At 36.9% G+C, this 25,536-nt stretch overlaps 1 protein-coding gene across 11 annotated transcripts in view; it reads right to left on the bottom strand.

Moving 5' to 3' along the window:
* Positions 1-25,536, bottom strand: part of UBR3 (ubiquitin protein ligase E3 component n-recognin 3) — a 121,108-nt gene that overhangs the window by 5,712 nt on the left and 89,860 nt on the right. For 10 of the 11 annotated variants that reach the window (XM_069781330.1, XM_069781332.1, XM_069781334.1 and 7 more), the window contains 6 exons: positions 22,720-22,825; positions 14,523-14,620; positions 7,312-7,436; positions 3,547-3,654; positions 2,934-3,044; positions 1,930-2,106 (listed from right to left, as the gene is read on the bottom strand). In XM_069781330.1, coding sequence (XP_069637431.1) covers positions 1,930-2,106; positions 2,934-3,044; positions 3,547-3,654; positions 7,312-7,436; positions 14,523-14,620; positions 22,720-22,825 — 725 coding nt within the window. The remainder of the gene's footprint in view (positions 1-1,929; positions 2,107-2,933; positions 3,045-3,546; positions 3,655-7,311; positions 7,437-14,522; positions 14,621-22,719; positions 22,826-25,536) is intronic. The other variant, XM_069781331.1, reaches the window with a different exon arrangement.

The raw sequence follows: 25,536 nt of genomic DNA, 5'->3' as shown, positions 1-25,536 counted from the left end.
GAGAATGGTTACCAAAGAAAGGAAGCATGCAGTTTAAAAATCTCTCTCTTCTTCTGCATTTCACAAATTTAGAAGTCAAAAGTCACCTTGCAATAGTCACCAGCCTCTGGCTGAACACCCTCCCCAACTGTAGTCACATTTCATCTTTTGTAACAGGTGCAAAATGGGCATGAGCCTTTTCCCAAGGTCGTTTTCTAAGCGTGACACTTTTTAAGCGCAAAATTCTTCATAGCTAAAACAAGAGGATTAAGAGTGATCTACAGGGAAGACTCCCACTGGCTATGCTAAGTTGTCTTGGCAACATCAACACACTGTTGCCAAACGCTGGCACTGACTATGAAAGCTGTCTCCTTGCTAAAATTTAGACTAAAACTTTCAAAACCAGTACTGAAGTTAGGTTCAGTATTTGGTATTTGAGGACATCTGCCTGACAAGAAAACTGGACAGGGACTTTTTACAAGGGCATGTAGTGATAGGACAAGGGGTAATGGCTTTAAACTGAAAGAGGGTAGATTTAGATTAGTAATTAGGAAAAATTTCCTTACTGTGAGGGTGGGTGAGGCACTGGAACAGGTTGCTCAGAGAGGCTGTGGAAGCCCCATCCCTGGAAGTGTTCAAGGCCAGGTTGGATGGGGCTTTGAGCAGCCTGGTCTAGTGGAAGGTGTCCCTGCCCATGGCAGGGGGGGTTGGAACTAGATGATCTTTAAAGCCCTTTCCAACCCAAACCATTCTATGATTCTATGATTTTCAAAACTGTGTGGCACACATAAATTTTGAGGCCATTAAGAACTTAACAGTACTCACAAACTTTTTATAAGGCAGGCGCTACGTAAATACTGGTTTCAAAGCCTAACTCTTTTGCTCTTAAAAACACTGTCCAATTTTATGGTTCTTTTTGTTGTTTTTTTTTTGTTGTTGTTTTTTTTGTTTGTTTTTAGACAGTGATGTGTTTTCCCTCAACCTACTCATTTTTACTGGGTTTATAAAACTGATGGGCATAGAGGTCAGATGGGATCTTTCTTGCAAAGTGTAAAATTTTTTTGAAGTGTGTATGACCTCAAAACCTAACTTAAAAAAAAAAAAAAAAAAAAAAAGGAAAATTGCATTTGTACCCAGTTCCTTTTCAATCATGGAAAGAACGCTATCACAGTTTCACTGCAATCTCTCTCAAATGCCTATCAGATTGGCAGCAACTGTGTTTTGAGATTAATCAGAGTATTCAAATTTTCATTCACAACAGCCTAATTCATGCCTGCAAACATGCAAACACAGGTGCAGATCATGTTGCAAAGTGAAGAATGCATCTGGCTTGCCTCTTTGACACCATAAACTTAGGAGAGGGGGACTTGAATTGTTGAAATACAGCTTCTTCATAAAAACAATGCAGTAATGTTGAAACATTTCCATTTCACAATTGATATTCCAATTGCACTGATTCAAGTCTTGGTATTGTTTCTTTAACCTTCAGAGAAGCTGTACCATCTTTTATCAGTCAACTATTACACAGCTTTTATCCTTTTGATTTTTTTTCAGTATTGCAACTGAAGATGCTCAAAAATATCAACAATGTCCAACAGGCAAGAAAAACCACAGATAAGTATTTCCTTAAAAGACGAAGTTTCTATGACATGTCCTTGATAGGTTTCAGGTGCAGAAGATATGGGTACACTTAGTATCATCCAAGGAGAGCATTTCTATTTTCTTTCTCCAGCAATCATATAAAAACCACATAGTTTTTTTTCCTTCTTGTTTTTAACCAATCCAAACCATATCCACTAACTAATATTTCTGATTACAATTTCTCTCTCATTTACAAGTCAGGTTCTCAGATCCTTATCCAAAACAACAGTGTATGTGCATAGTGAATCAAGCAATAAATAGCTGCTTCCACATTAGGACTACTTTGGAAAAAGTAATTTTGCTACATACCTTTACTTGATCTGGATGTTTATCTGCAAATGAAACCAATTCTGAGCACCACTGTGATACCATGTCAAATGCTGGCACTGGCCAATCAAGACAAGAGGCACTGGTGAACTGATGAGCTGACTGAAAAGATGGTAATAGACCCAGGCAGCTTGCAAGAACTGTGAATTCTTCATCTTCCTTTTAGGTACAAAACCAGAGAGGTTTAGATTAATGCCTACACTCTGAATTTGTATATAGTTTATTAAAAATGTATCCATTCCAATAAAAAAAAGAGTAAAGACGTTCTAGTACAATGATGCCAATAGTCATGTTGAGAGACACAGAAAAGCTTCCATTTTTTCCAGATTACCTCAAACTGGATTCTCAAAATACAAGAAAACTGGTCAGAAAAAAACCCAACAAACCCACACAAAACCACAAAATCCAAAAAACACAAACAGAAACAGAAAACCCCAAACTCCCCAATAATTTTCTTCCTGTTTAGCACCCCAAACTGGCTTGTAGCTGTTTTAGAGATGAGATGATTTTGAGACAAGGAAATGAGAGAGCTGACCTGCAGCAAACTCCACTTAAATCAGTCACGGAATGTAAACATAATTGTCCACTGATGCAATGTCTCTGAGAATAAAGTCCAAGTATTAACAGGCATTAAGCAAAATCAGGACTGAATTCCAGTCTGTGTGGAAATTATGACATCTCTGCAAATGCTGGTCAAGTTTTAAAAGTATGTTGGTATTTTATGAGACAGGCATCTACGACTTGATAAAATAAGCGTGTATTTGCTGAATTTTAAGAATATAGTACCATTTTTCAGGGAAACTGCCTTGAAAACAAATTGACAGAAGACAGACAATGCTACAGAGCAATGCTATAAAATACAATATAAAAAAATAAAAATCTTAGGACAGAAAATACATACAATGAAAAAGACACCTTAAAACTCTAATTTTTTTATCTCTAGTTTTTAAATGGAAACATTTGAGTGTACCCCTCTCAATTTGTACCTGGCAACTAGGTAAATCCCCTCCAAAAAGATGGTGTTGAAGAAGGCTTGTGATCCTGAGGAAAGGCAGGCAGAACTGTTGCAGATAGCACTCTACAGAATCAGGATTTACCTACAGGGGAAGGAAGAAATTACTAAATTCTGCCCCAGATAAGTTGCTCCTATGTAAGAAACTCCAATATGAATCCAATGTTTTTTAAGCATACTATATAAACCACTGCATCAAACATACATTCCAAAGGCCAGCATTTCACTAATACTCTGAAAGAACTCTGTGGGTTTTCTTTCCCCCTTGACAAATGTTTTTTCTACTTAAATATCCAGTTTTCCAAGTTTCTGAAAGCTCTTTCACACATATGATCAAAACCCACAATTATAAGAAGTATTTATCAATAACTTTCTCAACACAGCACTGGCCACATATGATATTAATAAAAGAAAGATTTACACAGGCAAACTGTCCCAAAGGGATGTGCTTTGATCTAGAAAATAAAGAGTTGTACTGCAGTCTTTAGCAAGATCAGAGAAAAATCATATAACAACAAGGTCGAAAAAATTAAATAAGAGACAGAAAGCAGACATGCTGGATAAATTCTCAAGAGATTTGCCAATACCACTCTTAATTCTTCAGTCTCTCCTTCTTCATATATCTTTCCCTTAGACAGCTCACTAATCACATGACCCAGCAATACTTCCCAAGATTTTTCTCCACTGGATGTATTCTGCAAATAAGAAGGAAAGAAATCTAAAATGCACTGGTCATGAAAAGGAGAGAAAGTTCCTGTAATAGTAACAGCGATTAAGTGCATTTCCTTTTGATCAACACATGAATTTTGACCTACAAAGACACACACTGGTTAAAAAAAAAGAAAAAAAAAAGTTTTACAGAAAGGGACTGCATTTAGCTCACAGAGTGAAATGTGAATTGCTGCTTCAATTACATATGTTCTAAACTGAGTGTTATATAAAACCACTTTAATGATGTTGCATTCCCCATGTTTTTTCTGTGAGTATAAAAATGCTTACTTTAAAATTAGGAAGAATCACTTTATGGATACATAGTGTTTTGACAGAATTTGAATTCTAGGACAACTAATGGGCGGGGGGAGGGAGGGGGAGAAGTAACTCTGTAAAACGTACCAACCAGAATGAGTTAGAAAACGCTTGCTATATATTTTAAGTTGAAATGAGTCTATCAGAAAATGGAAAGTTGTGTTTGGAATGAACAATATCTACTACAGATGGAAAAAAATATTTAGTGTAAAAAATAGATAGCTACTTAGCTTTGTGCCATAGCATTTACATTTAAAGGCAACAATTATAGAAAGCCATCAGAGATAGAAAGCAGTATTCCCATAGGTATTTTTCTTCTAAGTCATAGTAAATTCTACCCAGGAAAAACATACATAAATGGATGTGAATTTTGAGCTCTGTTAGTATATCATCAATATAACAAACAATAAGGGAGTGGAACATTACTGGGATTCTTTAAAAAAACATTCCAAAGCAACTACATGAGATTAAATATATAAGAACTTCGGTACGTAACAATGTACATAACTAATCAGTTGGTTTCTTTATTGCATTTCGACATCAATTATAATTGTTAATTTTAGATGGGGTCTTCACCTTTCAGCATAGGGAAGGCAGACTTGCTGTTTATGCTCATAGTCTAAGAACCAGAAGGCAACATATATTTAAGAAGGCAGTTAGGACAAACCTTTCATCTACATTATTCCTGGAAGTTTACTCCACAGGCATTTACAGTGTGCTTCTTATGACACCATAAGGCACCTTGCAAAGGTAATGAGAGTGAAGTTGGGAATCAGAAGTAGAATATCCACCTCTCAGCCCTGCTGAGAAATTGAACTCTTAATGTTGTTGGATCATTTGGCATGAATATAGAGGAAACACTTCAGCTTGTGTTTAATGTCTCCAATACCAAACTGAAATAGATTCACTTGGCATTATCCACAGACAAAAGTTAAGTAAGGTGTGATCTGTGTAGTCATCCTGGGATCAAAATGTCAATATTATCAGCACTTAAGAAAAAGCCAGCCTGAACTATATGTTTTAAACCATCTGGCCCTCAAGAAACTTTAAAGAACGAACTTGGATTCCTAAATTAAAAACCAGCTTCCCTTGTGACATGCAAAGAGAAAGAATTCATCTGAGGACTATGGCTAGGCTCAAAAACAGAAGAGCTGCCAAAGGGCTGGGAGAGAGGAACAGGGAGCTGTGTGATTACCACTGGTTGATGCTCAGTGCTCAGAGGTCTTTCACACACATACAGGGTCCAGGCAGCAACACTGTGCAGGAGGAGGAGCAGGAAATAGGAAAGACATGCAGGGAAGGGCAAACTTGCATGTGGGACTTTAGCTAAGCTTCTGCACTTGGGGTGGATTATCACTGGGGTGGGATGGAAGCCAAGAAGGAAGTAAGCTGTGGCAGTAACATAAGCGTAGGAGTCTCTGAAGGATCATGCAGAGATCACCCCAAGCACATACTGCCAAGCTGCTGTCAGAACTTGGACCTTTGTACACAGATGATCTACACGAGACAGACAAGAGGAAGGAGGAGGATGTTTCCAAGGGAGAGTGAGAGATGCTGTCAGTATAGCACATATGCAGCAGGGAACAGTGTTCCTAATCTACCTCCTACCTCTTTTGCTCTCCCCACTTGGAAAACTGTCAGCCTTCAATGGGCTTCTCACAGAAGAAAAGTCAAAATCCTCAAACTGACAGAAGTTAATCTGTTGTGTTATTTGAATTACACTAAGTCACAACATCCATTCACAGTAACATACTGTTTAATGTGCTACTATTTCTCACTTGGCCTTATCATCCATCAAAGACGGGCACACTAGTGAAAATTCCACTAAAATGGACTGTCTTTAATATCAAGAGAGATGGCTACTTCATAAATCCGTTATCTGAGCCATTATCATAATTTGCAACCCTGAAGTACAAAGTGCTTTATGTAAAGCAAATGCTTTCACATGCTTCTATAAGAAAACATCTTAGTATTAATAGGGAGCAAGCCCACCTACCACATGCCCTAAGTCTATTTTCATACAATAAAATCTCTCACTGTAGACAGAAAATTAAGCATTGTAAATATATGTTCAGATAAACTGCAACCTCTGCTACTAAGAAAAAGGCAGTCCATGTTTATCATATGGACTATGAAAGAATATAAGCTGTAACACTTCAACCTATTTATATGCTTTCTGCCACAAACTTTAAACTCCAGAATTATCTAATGCTTGGGAATCACTTAAGTAAACAGAAAAATGGAAAAAAAAAAAAAACCCTCACCAGCAACACTCTCAAGCAAATGTTCTTGAAATTCTAAGAAAATGACAATATATTGAAAGAAGGGGGTGGAGAGGGAGCCAACAAAATGCAGTACTGCCCAGTGATCTCAAATGCTTAATGCAAGTCCAGAAAGAAAAATTCCACATAGTAGGAGTTTGGCCAGCAGATACTTTGTCCTTAATACCTTGGAGTTGTGACTGACCAGTATGACAAATCTTAACTTACATGTGAAAAGCAGGTCATGCTTCTCAGCATGCATTTCATTTTACAGCCAACATATTCTAAGACCCAGCTGTTGTATAAAGGGGTATTCCTCTACCCTTTTCCTCTCCTGGCCCCAACACTTTCATCCTTTCCCATGGTCTGGCATTGGCACTCCTCTGACCTGGGAAATCAATCCATGGAGCAGAAAACTAATTGAAGGATTAAATGAATGCCAGTGCAGGGAACTGTATCTTTTGGTGGGAACTGGCATTCAATCAGCTGAACTGAAATAGCAAGACATGCCTTCACTTTATTTGTAAATACCATCAAAATGCAAGGAAACGATAGTGAAATACCTACCTGCCTAGCCTACAAATTTCCTTCTCTGCCGCTTCATCACATGAGCACTCTAGACCACATATTGAGAGAAATTTGTATGGCTAGCCACAAGTCACATGAACAAATAAGAAAAAGACAAGAGTTTTTTCCCCCACCAACAAGCTTGCCTGCTTTTACTGTAAAGGAGTGCATCAGATCAACCCATGGTTTATTTAGGAAGGCTTCAATTTCACAGGAAGGAAAGCTGCATTTACTCAATACCATTGCAACAAACGCAGGACTGAAACTACAGAGATACAGCCTCAAATCTAAAACTCAGTTCTGGAACTAGATATTCATTGTGAAGCTTTTAAGTCTCATCACATACCAAAACCTGCAAAAATTGCGCACACAGAAAAAAATTACTGGATTTATGTGAAGCAGAAGCAAATTATTATATGCAAAGCAAATGTATCTGTTACACTCTTAACCAGAAATACAGAAGCAAAATTTCATAAATGTTTTAGTAAATTAACCAACCTTTTTGAGATCTCCTGACTCTTTCCATGCCATCCTATCTTCAGCACTGCATTTAACAGAAAGTGCTGCCAAGCCTTGAGTATACAATAAAGTGAACAGCACTTTTATAATGCAGGTGAAGTGTTCTGTAAAACAAAGTAAGTCATTTTTAAACACTTGATATTTTTAGCAAATATACTGATTACAGAGTCTCTAGTTATGGAAATTATGCTTCTCAAATGAAAAGGAAGCGCTATACTAAAAGTACAAACCCCCAAAACATACAAAACAACATAAATACATTTACTGGCTTTCAGAAATTACTTGGCAGCCATAGTGAACAGAACAAGTAAAGGGCAAGTAACTTTACACTGCTTTATATGTTCATCTTAATCCTGATCAGCAGTGACTTCCTCCTAGCGACCCGGTGATATGAGAAAATTCTATTTTGTCCAAACGTTACATCAAGTTAAGCTACTGATTACTGATAGCTACAACTAATTGGGCGCTGTAGACGTAAGCAAATGCATATCCTACCATCTCTTCTGGCAATGATTAAACCATCTGGGGTAAGTTACATTCATACAAATACTGGAAAAATTAAGCTCCCAAAGAAATCACTGCAAGAAGGACATTTAGCATACTTCAGTTTCTACCCCTTCACTTCCAGATATGGATCCAGCCATACAAGACTTGCTGCAGATCACTCTTCAGTGAGTACCTATTTACTGGACCTCATGTGAATACAGGAAGAGGACAAAAGACAGACTGTCATTTTAGAAATTACCTGTTTTTGCAAGATCTTTATTGTTTACAATTTTTCATAATATTTAAAGGATTATTATCTCCTACATGTAGGCTGCAGGAGAAAGGCTTTGAAATCTTTTGGCGGAAGCTAGCAACAGAGGCAAAATAAGACTTCCTAAAACTGGAAAAGGAGAAAAGGTGAATGTGATCATTCTCTGAAATGAAGATCTGGTAGCAGTCCTTTTTTCTCTTTTTACTTTAGGTTCTTTTTCCCATCCCAAATAATCTGATTTTTTTTAAATCTAGGCAGATCAAAGAAGTTTTTATCATCACTTATACCACTTGTTAAGCACAAACATAACTATAATATATATCTAAAACAATGTATACAAAAATGAGGGTTCTAAAAAGTCCTCTCAGGCTTTGAAGTCAAGCAAAACAATTTTATTTACATAAGCACCTCACAAAAATTGGGTTAAATTCATTCTTTCTTCCCAAAGGATTTAAACGAGCTTTGTATGTAAAAATTAAAAAGGAGGTAAGGGAGATGAAACTCCTTGCTTCTCCTTTCTTGTATCTAATATCAAAACCCACCACTGGGTTCTAAAACACACACAGTCAGGACTTGAGTACATAATTAAATTTGTGAAATAACAATTGCTTTTTTATGTAACAAATGTTTATAAATCAACACAGACATGGATTTTGAAACTTTTTAATGTCACGGAGGATATACAATATGCACAATTTAAGCACCTAAATGATCATTTGTAACTATGTAATTAAAAGTGTACTTTTTTCTGTATTATCTTCCTATGGAGCTCATGTTAAACATGACAACAAACGCTACTATATTTCATCCGCCCCATTCTACAGCAGGTAGCATTATAATGATTTTTCCTCTCTGCATTTCCCCGGAAGGAGAATTCACCAGATCCCATTACATCTCTAGGCTGTACTTTTTTCTTCTGCTGAAACCTCCATTTTCTTAGCAATCCTCCTCCTGAGGAATAATAGCAGGCAAGCTTTTAGTAAATTTTCTGGGACTGAGATTTACAAGATTTAACCACATGCTCACAGAATTGTAAAAACTGCCTCTTCAGTGCGAGCTACAGTCTATAATTGTAGCTAGAACTGAACTCAAGTACTGAGCTCTATCTCCATCAATAGCAGGTACAAGCAATAGAGATCAATTTTACAGTGTGAAAGCATGAGTGAAAACCACTGCACTTACAGCAGCAAAACTAGACTGCTGGTCAACATTCACCAGTCTGCCATAGCCCACTTCACCTTCTAGTTCTTATTCTGTTCTGCTGAGGTGATTACACAGTGCTCAATGGTGGGTGTCCTAGCACCCTCTAAAACTATTACCTTTTTTAAAATCTGTTTTTTGTTAAATATAATTACTCCTCGTCCCCATCCCCATCTTAATACTAATTGTTCCACCACTGAATACTAATTGTTCAATTCACCAGAAATATTATATCTAGAGTATATCATGTTTTTTAAAATAAATTAATGTCCTTGTATTTACTTACATGTATGTCACTCATAAATGACTATGAACTGCATTTTTGGAGAATGTAATTTTTGGAGAACGCAGAATTGAACAAATTCATCAATTGGACAAAGAACACTCCCGCATCTGGGTCACCCTTAAAAAGTCCTGACTTCTGCACAAACTTCGTCTTACTTTTTTTAGGAAAATATCACAGGAGCAGCTCAGAGGCAGCACGCTGTGTAATGAGCGCCAAGGCTTTGAAAGCAAGTATTTTGTAGTCACAAAAACATCCCGTGGGAGACATACTAAAAACATCAGCCAGAGGATCAATTATCTTTCATTACTATGTGTTCTCTCTTATTTGTAAAATGCAAATTATTTGACAGCTGTAGGTATCCATAACGCTAGAGCTGTTACATTCTTGTCTACTGCAAAGAGCAATTTTATTTGCCTTTCCACAGTGCGTGCGTGGGGGCTGCGTAGCATTTTCGTGCTGCCCCCCAGTGAAGGCTATGGTTTTGCTACATCACCTTTTTGATTTAATAATTCTAAAGATTGCTAGTATATTTGTATGCCATGGAGTAAACTGTGTAAATGCTGTCAGTCCCTTCTGTTGCAGATGAAATACTGTGCAACATTCTGCACTAAAACGCAGTTAGGACTTCTGTGTTTGTACATAAAAAACCTAATCTGATATTCTGACAGTCTATAAGTTATATTATTATGGCTAGGCCGTTATAATAAAAACAGAGGCTAATGCAGAATTTTTGTACTTATTTTTGAATAATATTGAGAAATGCTTTTATGTTCCTATTTTTAAAACTTTTTTAAACAAAACTTTTTGGAACCAAATTACTTCACAGCATCCCATCCCATTATATACGTTAAACAAATCCCCTTAAAAATAAAGTTTATACAGGAAACACTTCTATAACTCTAATTTTAACATTAGTGCAAGAAATGTGCAGATGAATAAGTGTATTACTAACAATATGCATCTTTTAATTTCAATATCAAATTAGATGATATAGGCTGGCAGGCAATGACTGCGGAAAAAATCCACAAAGCAAACTAAATGCAAAATTAAGGACCTAGGATCTTTTGTAGTGAATTCAGAAGGGCGTCTTTATATAAATAATGTTTGAAAATATTCTTCTTAATCTAAAGCTTGAACAGTTATTTGAAAAAATAACTTCAGAACAAAAGGAGACAGCACTGAACTTCAGATAATCCATGAACGGTATATTGAAAGTTCTAGGATACAGATAAAAACTTCAACTTCCACATTGAAATTGGATACTATTCAAGTTGATTACATTCATTCTATATTTAGTCAAGATCCTTATCCAATCATTAAAGAAAAAGTGCTAGTGTTCGCCTGAGTGCTGCTTGCTGTATTTTTGTTGCATGCCATTGAAACTCTATAGAAAAAGAATGTGTCAGAACATTCAGGTCAGGTTCTTCAGCATCTGGGCCTTATTAGAATTACAAAAAAAGGGTCTGAATTTAGGTGTTACACACCAGAGAAGAAAACCTTTCCCACAGTCCACAGAGGTCTGGCTAAACTCTTAAAACCAGCTTTCAAGTTGGAGCACATCCACCACGCCCAAATCGTGGATCTCATAAAAGCAGCACTGTGGCCTATGTTAGAGCAACGCCAAGCTGTGTAACAGCATGTTGGCAAACACCCATGCTGCTGCATGACCCTCCTTGCATATGTGGCACCAAGCACAGTGTCAGGCAATTGATGGCCAGTTGACCACCAAATTCTATGCGCCTACTAGCCCCAGGCTCACCCAGTCCCCAATTTTTAAATACTTTGCAACAGTATGATATTTTCTACGTTCAAAGCAAAGCAGAAACTGAAATCACTGGAAGCTACTCTGTGCTTCTAGAAATCTGGGCACAGGAGTCCCCAGTCAGGTACCGAGAAAATAAATTTTTTTACAATTGATGGTAACAAAGAAGAATGTCCAATTTGAATTAAATTACTTGTTCAGCATATAGAAATTGTGTTGCAGAAAGGGGTGGTGGAGGATGTTGAATTCAATTTACGAGGACAGATTTAAGTTTTGTTAACTACTGAGCCACTGTCTCCATTTCTGTACTGCCTTTCTTCATATGCAACACCATTTTCTATTTCTGTAAGAAAGGAGCTAGAGGTTCAGAAAATGCTCATTTTCTAGAGTCCCAACTCACAACACCATGAACACTGTCCATCCTCTACACAACTGCCACAGAATTAAACCAGAAACGCCTATGTGGATTATTACGTGTTTAGTCTTGCACAATTTCAGAATGCTGAGCATATGAAGCCTTTAAAAGGCTTTAAAATGTTCTAGTGTCAAACAAAAAAAAAATTAATCACAAATGGTTTTAGTATCTTGAACACAGTGTTTAATTTGCTGGTTACACTACACAGGAGGTACACACTATCTTCCTCATTCCCTTCTTTGTAAATTGCGAAGTGCTTGTAAATGCTCTGACCTCCACCACAAAGTTTCCCCTGTAAAAAAAAAAATTAATTTGTAGTGTTCTTTCTTTGTGATGTGTTCAGATCAATTTTCCTCTCTGAATGAAGAGGCTGAACAGTAACGGCATTTTTATTGCTTTAATCGATGTTGGACTGAAAAAAGATACCAACACCCATCCAACAGATAATAGGGTAGTTAATGCAATTCCTAGTGCTATATCTGAAGGGCATGAGATGAAGTTTGGGTCCTCCTCACAGAGCACTGGGTATTTTTAAAACACACTGTGTAAACAAAAAGGATTTTGAGTACGAACATGAAGAAGATTTAATAGTTGATTAACAGTTTTAGTTTCCTGTAAGGATAAAATAGGGTTTTTATGAATACATCAACATACCTAATAAATGATGCTGCAAAACCAGTACCATTACTGGAGAGCATCCATGCTAAAAGGGGAAGAAAATCTTTCATGGATTCTAAACCCTACAGATTCTTCCTTCATTATTAGTGTTCTAACACCATTACCATGGCATTCTGCACTACACTGCAACACCACCTCTTTTGCAATGTAGTTAAGTCTACTGTTAAAGGAATATACTGGAAATATCTGTCAGCACACACAGGCATCAACCTTCTGTCTGCATACTTATGTCCAGCCAAGTCCACAGCTCCTGCACCCCACAATCACGCCAAAGCAGCACAGAAAGTTCAGGAAGCAGTAGGGTCAAACATAGATTTTGTTCACCCCTATCACTGACCTGCCACGTGACCCTGCACAAGCCATTTTACCTTTTCATGCCTCAGCTCTCTACCAAGAATTAATGATATCAAATTCAACTCTTTGACCTACGCACCCATTACAAAAGTTCTAAACAAATTTGTTATTACCTATTTTTCTGAACTGCATTCTACACCTCAGGACAAAGAAATCATGAAAGACTTTTTTTATTCTGCCTAACCATTTTGATGAAACAAAAATTAGAAAGTTCAATGGCAATTTATTTCCAATTTAATGCTTCGTAGATTTGAAGTGGTTACATTCATCTTCTGCCTGCCACTTGCCATTTCCCTTTCAACTGCAACATAGGCTAAACCTAAGAGCAAAGGCAAAACGTGCTGCTGATATGTGGTATGTTACAGAATTCTCCACAGGATGCTTTACTATTAATTGAAAGTTGTATTTCCTAGGATAAGGCATACTTTCGTAAATTGTGTTTTTCAATGCTTGAATATAAACTACAAAAAGACCACTGTTTGTACTTTGGCTTCACCACTCCCTTCCCTGTTATTTCAGAAGATGTTAGTCTTGTTAAACTTTTGTTTACTGCTTTTATTAAGTCCTTCCAATAAAAGTTAATTTAAGTTAAACTGTAGTAAAAACCAAAAAAGTTTTTTTTGACAATAGGCTTCCTATTAAAAAATACTTTATTGTCCTGGTATTTTCATATTCTAATAATTTATTGGACATACTTAATCCATAAACACATACATTGAATTGAAAAACCACAACCCGCAATGTTAACAGATACACGCAGAGTCACATGAGCTGAATTTGAACATTCAACAGTGAAGACTGAACACCCCTTAAGGACAAACGGAATTTCTACTATATTTTGTAAGTTAGGTGTATGCATGAAGAGCAGTCCCTGTATTTACCTATTCACAAATTACCAAAACTTAGTAGACATCAAAATTGCCACACAGACCCCAAAGCAGATACTCTGTTCCTTGTCAGTGAAGTAGTAAAAAGATACTTGTTTGCTCTTGTTTTAAAATAAAGGTATTTTATAATATATATTTTAAATATTATTTAAATAATGTTATATAAATAATGTTATTTAATATATAAACTATAAATAACCAAGCCAGAGACCAGAGGGTCTGAACTACACCATCTTCTGGAGCATACACTGTCTATTAGCAAGATGGACCAGGTTCAGCTGTTCCTTTTATAGAAAAAAAGAAATTTAGGTTTTAAATCAGTTTTGATTTTAGTAAGGAAAAATCTGGTTCTTGAATATCTATTTAATATTTATTCCAAATTATACTATATGCTCTCTCTATTGAAGTTGCTGCATTACAGCAATTACCATCTTCATATACAACCTCCTATTATGTAAGACTGCTGCAATTTAAACTCTGAAATTCAAACTAAATTACAATCTTTCACCCTTAGTTCACTCAGTTCAACTTCAACTACTGAGCTGCCCCTCTAAGCCAAGAGATGAAGGTCAAACAAAGGACACTTTTCCTTCAGTAAAAGTACTTCGTAGTTTTGCTCAGCTCTTCTATCTTTACTGAATAGGCTGACTGATAAGGTGAGAAGACAGGGGACACAGATAAGCCTGTCAACCTGCAACAAAAACTTCTGTTCAATGCCACCTTCTGTAGATAAGGCAAAAACATTATTTTAGAATACACAGTAGACCAGCTATGATTTACCATCCTGGAAATCACCATGAATGCAGCCTCATATACACAATCATCTAAATATACGTATTTTTGTAACATACCTTTGTGCAATGGTTGAGGCATGGTTAAAATCTGGATAAGCAAAAGGGATGAGACATCTCTGTAAAGCACAGGAACTTCTGGCTGCTCTTCACTTAGCCTGGAAAGAAAACCCAAGAAAATCACTTCTGATACTATAAAGCCATTTTTCATTTTCATATTTTATTTTTCTTTTTGTTTTAAATAGTATTACATTTGATATCAAGCTTACAGAAGCCAAATACCTGACAATTTGCTAACTGATCTCGATTTTAAAACCGTTTAATGTTACTAATGGATTGTAATAACTCGTGAGGAAATTACCATTTGGGTACCTGATGCTTGTTAAAGTATTTTAAAACTTTCCAAAACTGCCTGAACTAGTTATTTCTATGTACAGATTGAAGGAACATCCAGTATTTCACTTTTAGACCTTACGTTCTAACACAAGAAAATACACGGCGTAGTAACATAATAATTTAATTGGTGTTCAAAGCGTGGCATTTCACAAGTATACATATATCCATGCTGTAACAACAATGAATCCTCAAATTACAGGGATTGCTCCTATTGGAAAACATTGAGACCTTAGAAAAGGTATTTCTTTTCTCTATGTAAAGAAATGGAGACTCAAGCAGCCATCACAGGTGGGATTATGCAATCTTACACACAGTCTTTATTAAAAACCCTATATGGCTAGGACGACAGCAAATAAGCACATAGAGAGATACTGCAAACTTTTGAACTATTGAGATTCACTGAATGAATTAACATCACCTTGTAGACTTATACTTAAAAGCAGAAAATATTTGCAGATAGGAAGTAGTATTTTTCTAGTTTTGTGTAGGAATAGCCAACAATACTCCAACCAACAATATTCTGTAGGTTCTGAGTCAAAAAGGCAAAAAATCAAAATGGCAAAAAAAAAAAAAATATCATTCTCTCCTCTTTAATTGATATGGAACGTGTAGGAGATCTCAAGCAGGAGCAGTTGGTACAATGCGATATGCATCCTCCATTGTCACCTCCCCCCTTCCGCAACATTCACAGAAGAAAGTGCTATTTGGGTTCTTATTCCCATTTGCAAACAGTGGTGGTGCTAGCTGTTCGGCTGTTGAATGCCAATGGAGTAACTGAGGAGGAGATATCTGTTTGAGATATTTATCTATACTACTACAGGAGCTATATCGTGAGGCCCTAGTACAACTGACCCTGAATCTCCCACGGAAAACACAGTCCTCAACAGCTTCTTACAAATGGATGTAAATGTTGCGAAGGAAAGCACCACAGGCTACTGAGTTCTTTTCAATCGCTGTGTCATTGAAATGCTGTCCTCCTGGAAAGACATTTTCTTTCTATCGCTTCTTATGCTTTTTAATCTTTTTTTCCTCCTCTTTTGCCATTCTTCTCATTGGTCAGAAACTGCAGGGAAAACAATTCTCCCTCTCCTGGCAGGGGCTTCCCTTACTGAGGACAGCTATAGGCCTCTACGCCATGTGGCACTTCACTGGGCCCTCCAGAAAAACTGCCTGAGAATGTCAGGAAATCAAAACACATCTGCCTACTACAGTTTCAAGGTCAGCTTCATGCTTTGTTCCAGCAATCTTAACTGTCCTGCAGGTAAACAACAACTGATAAAGTGCTAGATAGCTGTACTGAAAATATACATATATCCTTATTAAGATCTACACCCAAAAGCACAGCCTCACTCTCTTCCTTTTGGCTGTTCTGCAAGACATTGTGGAGCACAGTTTCCCAGCGAGGCTTTCTTAAGCCCTGCAGCAAGTGCCCAAGTTTCTGTACAACCAGAATCAGACTGAGGAAAGAAACATACAGACAAGACATTTAAACCCTCTTCTGTCTCAGCTCTGCCCTTTCAGAGCACAACTGGTGAACTATTGTTGGATCCAACTACTGCCTCTCTTCCAAGAGCACCAAACTCTTCCTCTGATCCAACTCAGCTGGCACTGGCTACTCCAATAGCTTAGTTGATGCCTCTGTGAAGACACCAACTCCCCTTGGTGCCATCTACCACACACACAGCAGACAAACTGAGCTCTTGCAGACCACGTACTGGAAAAGGTTGTCCACATGCAGTGGGATGTGGATGCACGCATAAGATCCTTAGTGCCTTCTAATAGCTCTGGGATCCAAGCAGTTTATCACCTCTGAGGCACATAAACATGATGCTGCTTTTGGAGAAAGACCCCTATATAGCTACTGATTTCATGAAAACTCAGCCTTCTCTCTACAAAAGGCACTGTTAGGAGTCATCTGTGACAAGAATTTTAACATGAAGAAGCAGTCATATAAGAGGAGGATTAAAAGAACACTTTTCGTCATACTAAGTGTGTTACCCAACTATATGTTTTCTAACTACTCTCCTTCCCCTGTCTCCCAGCTCAGTAAGGCACATTCTGAAACAATAGTTTTATTACATGGCTAAAGTTTCTGGTCATTTTATGCAACACTCTCAACTGCGAGAATGAGCACATATATATTGGTTGATCGGTCATATAAAATGAAGTCACAGAAAACACGGTCTAACTGGTCCTTTTGAATTAATGAACCCAAAGAGCTACAGAATAAACACTTTTGCTATAATCAATCATTTCATAAAAGGATTGTTTTAAAACACTGTAACGTAGATAAATATACATATTTATATATGGGAGCATCCTAAACAAAAAACAAATTTCTAAAAATCAGTATATTGAATCCTAAAGGAGACAAAGGGGGCAAAAATTTGTATCACACTACCAAGTCTCATTTTCAAAATTATACAGACAATGAAGATGCTAATCTCACTAAGTCTCTCTAATTCTACTTTTACCTATGGCTAGTTCTATTTTATGATCTATGACACTGAGTTTTAAAATAACCCTCATTATGTAATGACTTTAAAGCCATGGACATCTCTTAAATTACTTCTCACCTTTAGTTTTTGATTTATATATAAAATTTGGGGAAAAAATTAATTTGGAATAACATTAGGATAAAAAAAGATTAACTCCCTCTGCACATTTAGTCGAATACCTCTTTCCGAGAGGGGTATCAGCATCAATATCATTTAACAGTCATGTAACAATTAGGTCAAATACCAGTTCTGACAAAATTAGGAAATATTCTTATATATACAGAATACCGTGATTGACTGGCAACATCACAAATAAATGAACTCATTTTCACATGCAGGACCAACTAAATTCTTTGTCTAATTTATTCATTTCATATGATTTGGGAGAAGTAAAGCTACATTAAGTGTCAGGGTTTTAGATAAGCTGCTTCCGTTTACGTCAAGCGCTGCAGCATATGAAGCATTTAAAAACTGCTCTGTCATTTGTTAAGAGCCTAAGCAACTTCTTCATTATGACACCGAAACTGAATTTATAAAATGTGTTTAGAAATGTGTTTTATGGAAATTGCCCATCCTGTTAATCCCCAATGCACATATGAAAGCTCAATAAATCTGACCTTACAGAAAATTGTGCCACAGAAGCACTGAATAAAATGAAAGCAAGAACAATTTCAGATGGGACAAAAGTAATCTAAAATTATTCAAATGTATTATAGTTGTATGCTGTATCCATTTAAAAAAGGGGGGGGGGGAGGTGGAAATAAACTGCACAGTGCAATATAAACATGTATCAAAATGAAAAATGAAAAATGCATTGCTCAACTTTCTCCATGGAATTGACCTCTCCTCCAGTCCAAGGTAATTGGGCTGCGCCTCTCTCTGTGCCAATACCAGAGCTGTCTATCAGCTGACAGCTCAGCAACTCTGCTTCTGTATTCTGCATCCTCTTCCTGATAGAGGTTATACAGGAATCACTTCTTTGGGAATGGATACAGAGGAATAGAAAATTCTGTTCTACTTTGAAACGAGGAGCATTTGCTTATGGCCTTTCCTCACATATATGCTCCCCTTCCCCTCTTCTCTCAGCTAGAGACACTTAAAATGTTTGTTTGATGCTAACTCCAACTGATGATAGAGTTAGAAATTCCATAAAGAAAGTGGAAGTTTTGAGCTTCACACCTCTTCAAACTGTCAGATACAGAAAACTTGAGACACAGGGATAAGGATACAGCTAAACAAAGGCTTAATCAACTAGGGCAAATTTATATTCTCTTCAGTATTTGCAGGATGAGAAATACAGCCCACAAATCCTAGCCTGCAGAAAGGTCAGAGTAATACACAGCTTCTGATGTTCGTGATAAGAAAGCAGAATTCTACTATTTGTTCTGGCTACACTCTAGGATATAACCAAATTTCATATTTGCTCTCCATTGTGTCACAGCACATTTTACAGGTCAGTTTTTCTCATTACACAACACACGATTTCACTGACAGTACTAACATTAGGCATCTCCCATTCTCTCTTTCACCACTGTGCCCCCAGTGCTCCTTTGTCACCTGTTCCCAAACTTACTCAAATTAACCTTTTTAAACACAGACTAGTTCCTTGACTTTGTTCATGATGCAGCTTGCTCAAGTTACATCAGCACAGCTGAAGAAGATGGTGAGTTACAGCATAGGGGAAGGAAGAAACAGCCAAGAGCAAGTACTCCCGAAGGTGCCATTACTGCTGAAACCTCCATATCTGAACATACATCCTGAGACACTGGTGTTTCAGGCAGGTTTTGTGTGTTTATTGAATAGATAACGTAAGTCCTGTTGCACCATGTGTATGTATATACCACCTCTTGCACAAACCTTAACTAAACCCCACTGTCCCATCACCCTACTCTCTGTCTGCCTTGGACTATCTTCATAAAAGCTGTTTTATTTTTCCCATTTCACAACAGTTTCTGTGACGGAGATGTGACTTAAAAGGTTCCAATGCACAGTTGCTCATTCCCATCCCTGTGCTGCAGTTTGTTGCTCCAGTATGACACTATAAACAATCACCAAAGTGATCTAGCTTAGAACAAAACAACAGCAAAACACTTTAGTAAAAATAACCCTGATGTAAGTATACCTCAGCATTTGAGTTTATCATGCAGTTCCCCCCTGCAAGTGCTTCTACTGTGAAGATCCTTAACGCTTTACCGAATCATTCTTTGCCAACATTTTTGTCTGTCAAAACAGACACAAAAATTTCAGGTTTTGTAGAGATGTAAATTTAAAAAAATGCGTATCATTCATTTCAGGTTTGCCAATCCTGAAACTCTGGCTATTTGGATTAGTCCATTAAATTCACATCTGGGTTTAGTAATTATTGCCTGCAGCTGCTCCTTCTCCGCCCCCTGCCAGAAGCTATTATTCCCCACTTACACCACAATAATTGTTTATTTGATCACCACTGAAACCAGATCTACCACTAGTAGAACAATTTGCTTAACCACAGCCTGTGGGACCAAATGTATATTAAATTTGACAACATGAACTGCACAAGAGAAAGAATCCACTATACCGTTCACAGTTCATCATTAGCTTTATCTTTTTTCTCCCTCTTCCTTCAAACAGTTCCCATTATTTGGGCCCTTTTCGATAGGGTATCTACTTGCTCAGAACTTCCTTATTTCTACTCTACCTCGGTGTGACTGCATGAGCTCCTTCCTACCGTTCCTCTCAGCTGCCATTTTCAACTATGGAGGGATCTAGGTACAATTGTAGAAGATGACACCAGGCAAAACCAGTGGCTTTGGGAAGTATAGTAGAGCAATTCTGAGAGAGTCTTTAAAAATGACTTTGATCAGTTCTCCCAGACACATGAAATCTAAGGCATGATTTATGAATAATGATACCTGGGTTGTGGAAAATCAAGCTAAAACCTGTGAGCTCTATAACTGGGTAGATATAATTGTAAATATTTATGTATTTAAATAAAGTAAGTACAATTAAATAAGGGTGAAAAGATAACACAATGGCACTTGTATCCCATAGATTATTTTCTTTCTCAGTTTTGAAAATTACCTTTTTAAATAAATAAAGATGCAACTAATTTCTCTGGAAAATTGCTTTCAACTGAAATAATAATTTAAAGTAAAAATTAAATAGAAAAATATAGCACGTTGGTTTAAAGTTATTTTGCTCATGTGACCTTCCTGATGTTAAATTGTTTGGAATCATAGTAATGTAGTCAGATAATATAGATCTTTTCCTGACTCTTTTTTCTACAAGTCTTTACTTAGTCTCATGTAACAGTCAGGCTGATGATTCACATTACTTGGTTAGCTTCAAAATGGCAGAGTGCTAGCCACATCTTAAATCTGCAGTGGTATTTCTCCACCACCCTCTTAATCTTCCATTTACAGCAGTGTATCACCTTCTAATTGATCTGAGCACTCTTTCCTGTACCTGCAAAAATTTGGTATTCTGGACTTCTCAAAAGGCTGTGTGACTCTAAAAAGTGTGCAATTAGATCATACACACCAATCACATGAATGCCATCTTCAAGTGAAACTACTACTTCAAATTTCAAAAATATAATTAAAGATACCCATCTTATGCTCTAATTTATACATTAAAAACATGTCCCCAAGTTGCCGCCTCTGCAGCTTTTGGGGGCCTGCAGACTAAGGTAGAAAAAAACATTTTGAGGCATGAGCAAAAAAATTCCAGCTTGATTGCATCTCTGCATCTCAACAGTAAACTACTCTATGGCAAAATGGATGATCTCTCAGTTACAGCCTCTTAAACCATTTAGGACTTAGTGCCAAACCAACACCAGCAAGTCTACTAAGAAACCTTGAAAACTAGTGCAGAATACAAGAGAACTGCTCAAATGCATTCCCAACATGCAACACCTCCTGCAAAGCAAGCCATTTATGGTCTACAGTACCATTCATTTCAAAGTGATTCAAAATATTGCCTAATGAAATCTAACTTGCAGCAACCTAACCTTGATATGACCAATGCATGGTGAATTCCATCAAGTCTGTAAAGGCAAAAAAACAGTTGCACGTGCAGAAAAAGCAGCCCCTCTGTTAACAGCTGCTTGCAAAGACAGCAAGCTCTTCAAATACCAAAATAAGAAGTGCATGATCAGGCCCACAGCCATTCTGACTGTGAACAGCCTATCAACACGATCTTAATTTTGCCTGGTATAACTCAGTCAACCATACATCAAATTTATTAACCTTGTTCCACTGCTCAATCTAGGTCAGGGCAGAATTGCATAAAAACATACTCTCGAAGCGGTTTGAATGCATGCTGAATAACAGAGGTTTTCAGGTTATAAAATTCTGGATGCTTTGTTCTGCTAGTGGTTTATAAACTAAAATCTAGTCCGATTACTGCAATAACCTAATGTTGATTGCAAAAAAAGGCCTGGGTCCAAGAGGACAAACAGTAAAATCTCAAACTAGAAGCAAGCACAAACGTTTTAATAATTTTTCCTAATTTGCAGATTAGGATTGTGGCATCGCTATCCTAGATGAATTTTTGAAATCCCATGAAGTTTTCCACCTCATGCTCCTAGAAACACACTGACAAATACACAGCTGGATAGGCACTAAAAAGACAGTCTTTTCAACATCATTGCAAGCTCCAAAGTGGAGACCTTAGCTATGAAGAAGATGCTCAAGGTGCTGGAAAAAAAAAACAGTTACTGTTTTCCTCTTGTGAGGAAAAATAATCATATGGTTTTAGGCAAGAAACCTTTCTTCTCACTGTCAAGGTAGAATCTGAAAAGTGAAGGGTCTTAAGTCAAGTAGGGAGATGAGTCCTTGCAGAGCACAGTTACATGGCTCCATTTATTATATTGTTAATCCTTGTACAGCTGTATATGTAAGGTTAATGTTTTAAAAGCAAACTCAAGTAAATAACTTGTTCAAAATAATAAGCATGATGAAAATTTTTAGCATGAAATAGAATTAGTTCTCACATATATTAGGCCTACTTATGTTATTTCTGTAACAGCTATTAGTCATTGCACAACTTTCAATAAACTATTTATGAACTTAATGTAAATTTTGTCCAGCAGCTGTACCAAGAATGGCAGTACACCTATCCACTTACCCAATACTATTAAATTGGCATGTGCTTAAGCTTACAAGTGGTGTATTTAAGCTTCAACTCAAAACTGGAATGTGTCATATTTTATGGAAAAGAGATTTGAAAATTATTTTTACAAATACATACATACAATTTTTAGATAAGTTCATCAGCCTACCTCACAGATAATTTAAATTAATACAGAAAGTTACCCAAAGTCCCTCTGTAAGGATGTTTCTTTCACAAGGTAAAACTGATATTTGGTAAATTAAAATACTTGCTCTGAATTTTTATCCTGCATTGGCTGGGTTAGTTTTCTCCAGGGATTGTATGCAGAGTCTATACTGTAGAGGCGCATGTGCATGGCCAACACATGGAACAGTTGATCTGAAAGGTGAAGAAGATAGATTGCTGGTTATTATGTACAATAATATGAAGTATTTTACATTAAGTTGGCATCATTTTACAAGATTCTGAAAAGTCTGTCATCTCATTTCAAATAAACTGGTACCCTAACAAGCATCTTTTTAGGGTTTTTAAAATTTTTTTAAAAAAGGTTTTGAAAAGAAGTAAGATTTCAATAGAAGGCTGTGAACATATGCATGTATATGAAAAAAATTTTTTTTTTCCTCTCCTTAAATTCTAAAACAGAGAAAGGCTGTTTAGAAAGCTTTGACCACATCTCAGACATTTTAGTGCTTGTAAAACACCAGCTCCATGTACTTAATTATAGGTATTTTTAAAAATCCTGTTTCATATGCTGTTATGTTGCTAAGGTTCCATGCTCCCTTCACGTCCCTCTCTAGCTTATGCCAGGAGCTGTGATTTCCTAAACATCTCTTCTAGACAGAGACTGATACAATTTTAACACACAGCTTTTACTCCTCTCTCTCACAGTTAAGTTCTGTGCCCAATGTATTTGAAATTAATCAATTAACCTAGAGTTTCTAGAAGTTCTGGCCTATAGCAGTATCACTTCGGCTCTTCACTCTTAAAAGATTATTATTCTTTCTGCTTTCATAAGGTTATTTTGTAGGTAACTTTTGGAAGAGAAAAAACCCCAAACTTCCGACCACACACAGTGACAGTAAAGTAGCAACAGACTTTATAACAGCACAGATTTGTCTAGACAATGTGCAGGCAAAGTTTGCTGATATTCATCAACTCCAAACCTTCTGTACATCCACTGTGTCAAAACTATCATTTGCAAAACATTTCTAGAACCTTTTGAATGAAGGATGCTTAGTTTATTAGTCATGCACATTACTGCAGTATCATATATTAAAATGCACAGTTTTCATTTCTCTACAAATCATATGATCAACACAAATAAAGATAACATCTAACCAAGCCAAGAAGGCAGGCACCATCTATGTTGACAGCATTTTCAGAGAGGTATGTACAATAAGAATCTCAGACTTCACTTCTTTGTCTGCATTTATAATAGAGTTACAGTTTGGGAAAAATGCATCTTTTTTATCTTCACAGGTTTATATGAAAATAATATTTTAAAATACTATTTCCCATGATTTTGCTCACTTTTTTCCTGCTGTCACACTATATCTTGCTATTTGCTGCCATGTTTGCTTCTCCTGTTCAATTTTCTGGGATCCTGCTTCCTTCCACCCTTTCATTTTAACTTTTATCCTTAGTATCTTGCCATCTCCCCCCCCCCCCCCCCTATAATTCTTTCAGTTGATCCCTTTGCCTCCTACTCTCTTAATCTCTCTCCCTTCTCTCTACAACCCACTTGCTCAACCTACACACTCACTCACAGGTCCTCTTTTTTAAGTAGAAATAGCAGCTATTAATTTATTTTCCATAAATAGACAATTACTCAGAGGTACGCAATGGCCAAAAAAGTCCCATGATGAAGTCAGCTGACTGCCAGAGCCTGAGGGCTGCAATTAGCTCCTGGGGTTTGTAAAATAATTGGGAGATGTAGATGGCATTGGAAGTGATTGCTGTCACCTGCTTTCTGAATAAAAACAGTCAATGAGGACAAAATAAGTCATCTTTTCTCCTGGCAAAAGATTCTAGCAAAACATTGCTTTGCTGACAAACTTCAAAACCCTGAAAATACACTGATAGTTCATCAAAATAATATAAAAAACCCCAATATAGTTTTATGTGGAAAGAAACCCATGAAGGTAATCTGTTCCTTCCCTCTTGCCTCTCTGCTACTAAAAGGAATGTCACTTTCTTCTGAACTGCTCATTGCCTCAAACAGAAATGAGCAACTATGAAAAAAAGAGAAAAAAACCCCACCACAAAAAGCTTAGCATATGTAATTAACCCTTTGTTCCTTTAACAGATATTTTTCTGAGCTTTTACTGATATGAAATTAAGCAGGCAAGCATCAAATTCTAGCACTGCAGACTTTACTTGTAGTCTCCAAGTGTGTAACATTTATGGAATCAAGATACATTCTAACATCAACTGAATCTGAACAGAAAAATTCAGTTTAGCAGTCTTGTAAGACTGTATTTTGTTTGTTATTAAGGCAGCTATTGTTCCTTTGCAAGAAAACATGTTTAGCACATAAATGTAAAGCTAGGAAGTAGGTAATAAGATATGGTTACGATGACCTTTCATGAAATATTTTTTATGAACTGACTTAAAAATATTAAGATATTCTTTAAGTCAACACAGCACAGCCATGCTTGTTTCCAAACTGGGGTAACCAAGGAATAACATTGCCCCCTAACGGGAACACTGCAACAGAAACGGCCTGATGGCTGCCACCTTCCAAGTTAGCAAAATTGAGTTCTGATTTGTCTATTGCTTCTGTATTTGCATTTCTGAGATTCCTAAAAATTAGCAAAAACTAAGGACTAGCCAGAGGAAGATAACAATGGTTTATTTCTTCACAAACAGTTTTCTGTTTTACACCACAGTGACTCCAACTGCTTTACCTCAAATTCACTATGACTATGGAGTACTGGAGGAAGCCAAGGAAAACACCAGAGCACCAAAATCTAGAACTGGCAGCTTCTTTGTGCACAAAGAGCTTGGTGTTTCACCACGTTCTTATGCTTGAGGGACTGGCAGAAATCTGCCTTGGGCCAAATGAATACCAGGGGTTTTTTTTCCTGTGT

This window comes from Haliaeetus albicilla, chromosome 4 (assembly GCF_947461875.1).
Source record: "Haliaeetus albicilla chromosome 4, bHalAlb1.1, whole genome shotgun sequence".
NCBI lineage: Eukaryota > Metazoa > Chordata > Aves > Accipitriformes > Accipitridae > Haliaeetus > Haliaeetus albicilla.
Note: the sequence above shows the minus strand (reverse complement) of the source record. Positions and strands in the feature narration are given on the sequence as shown.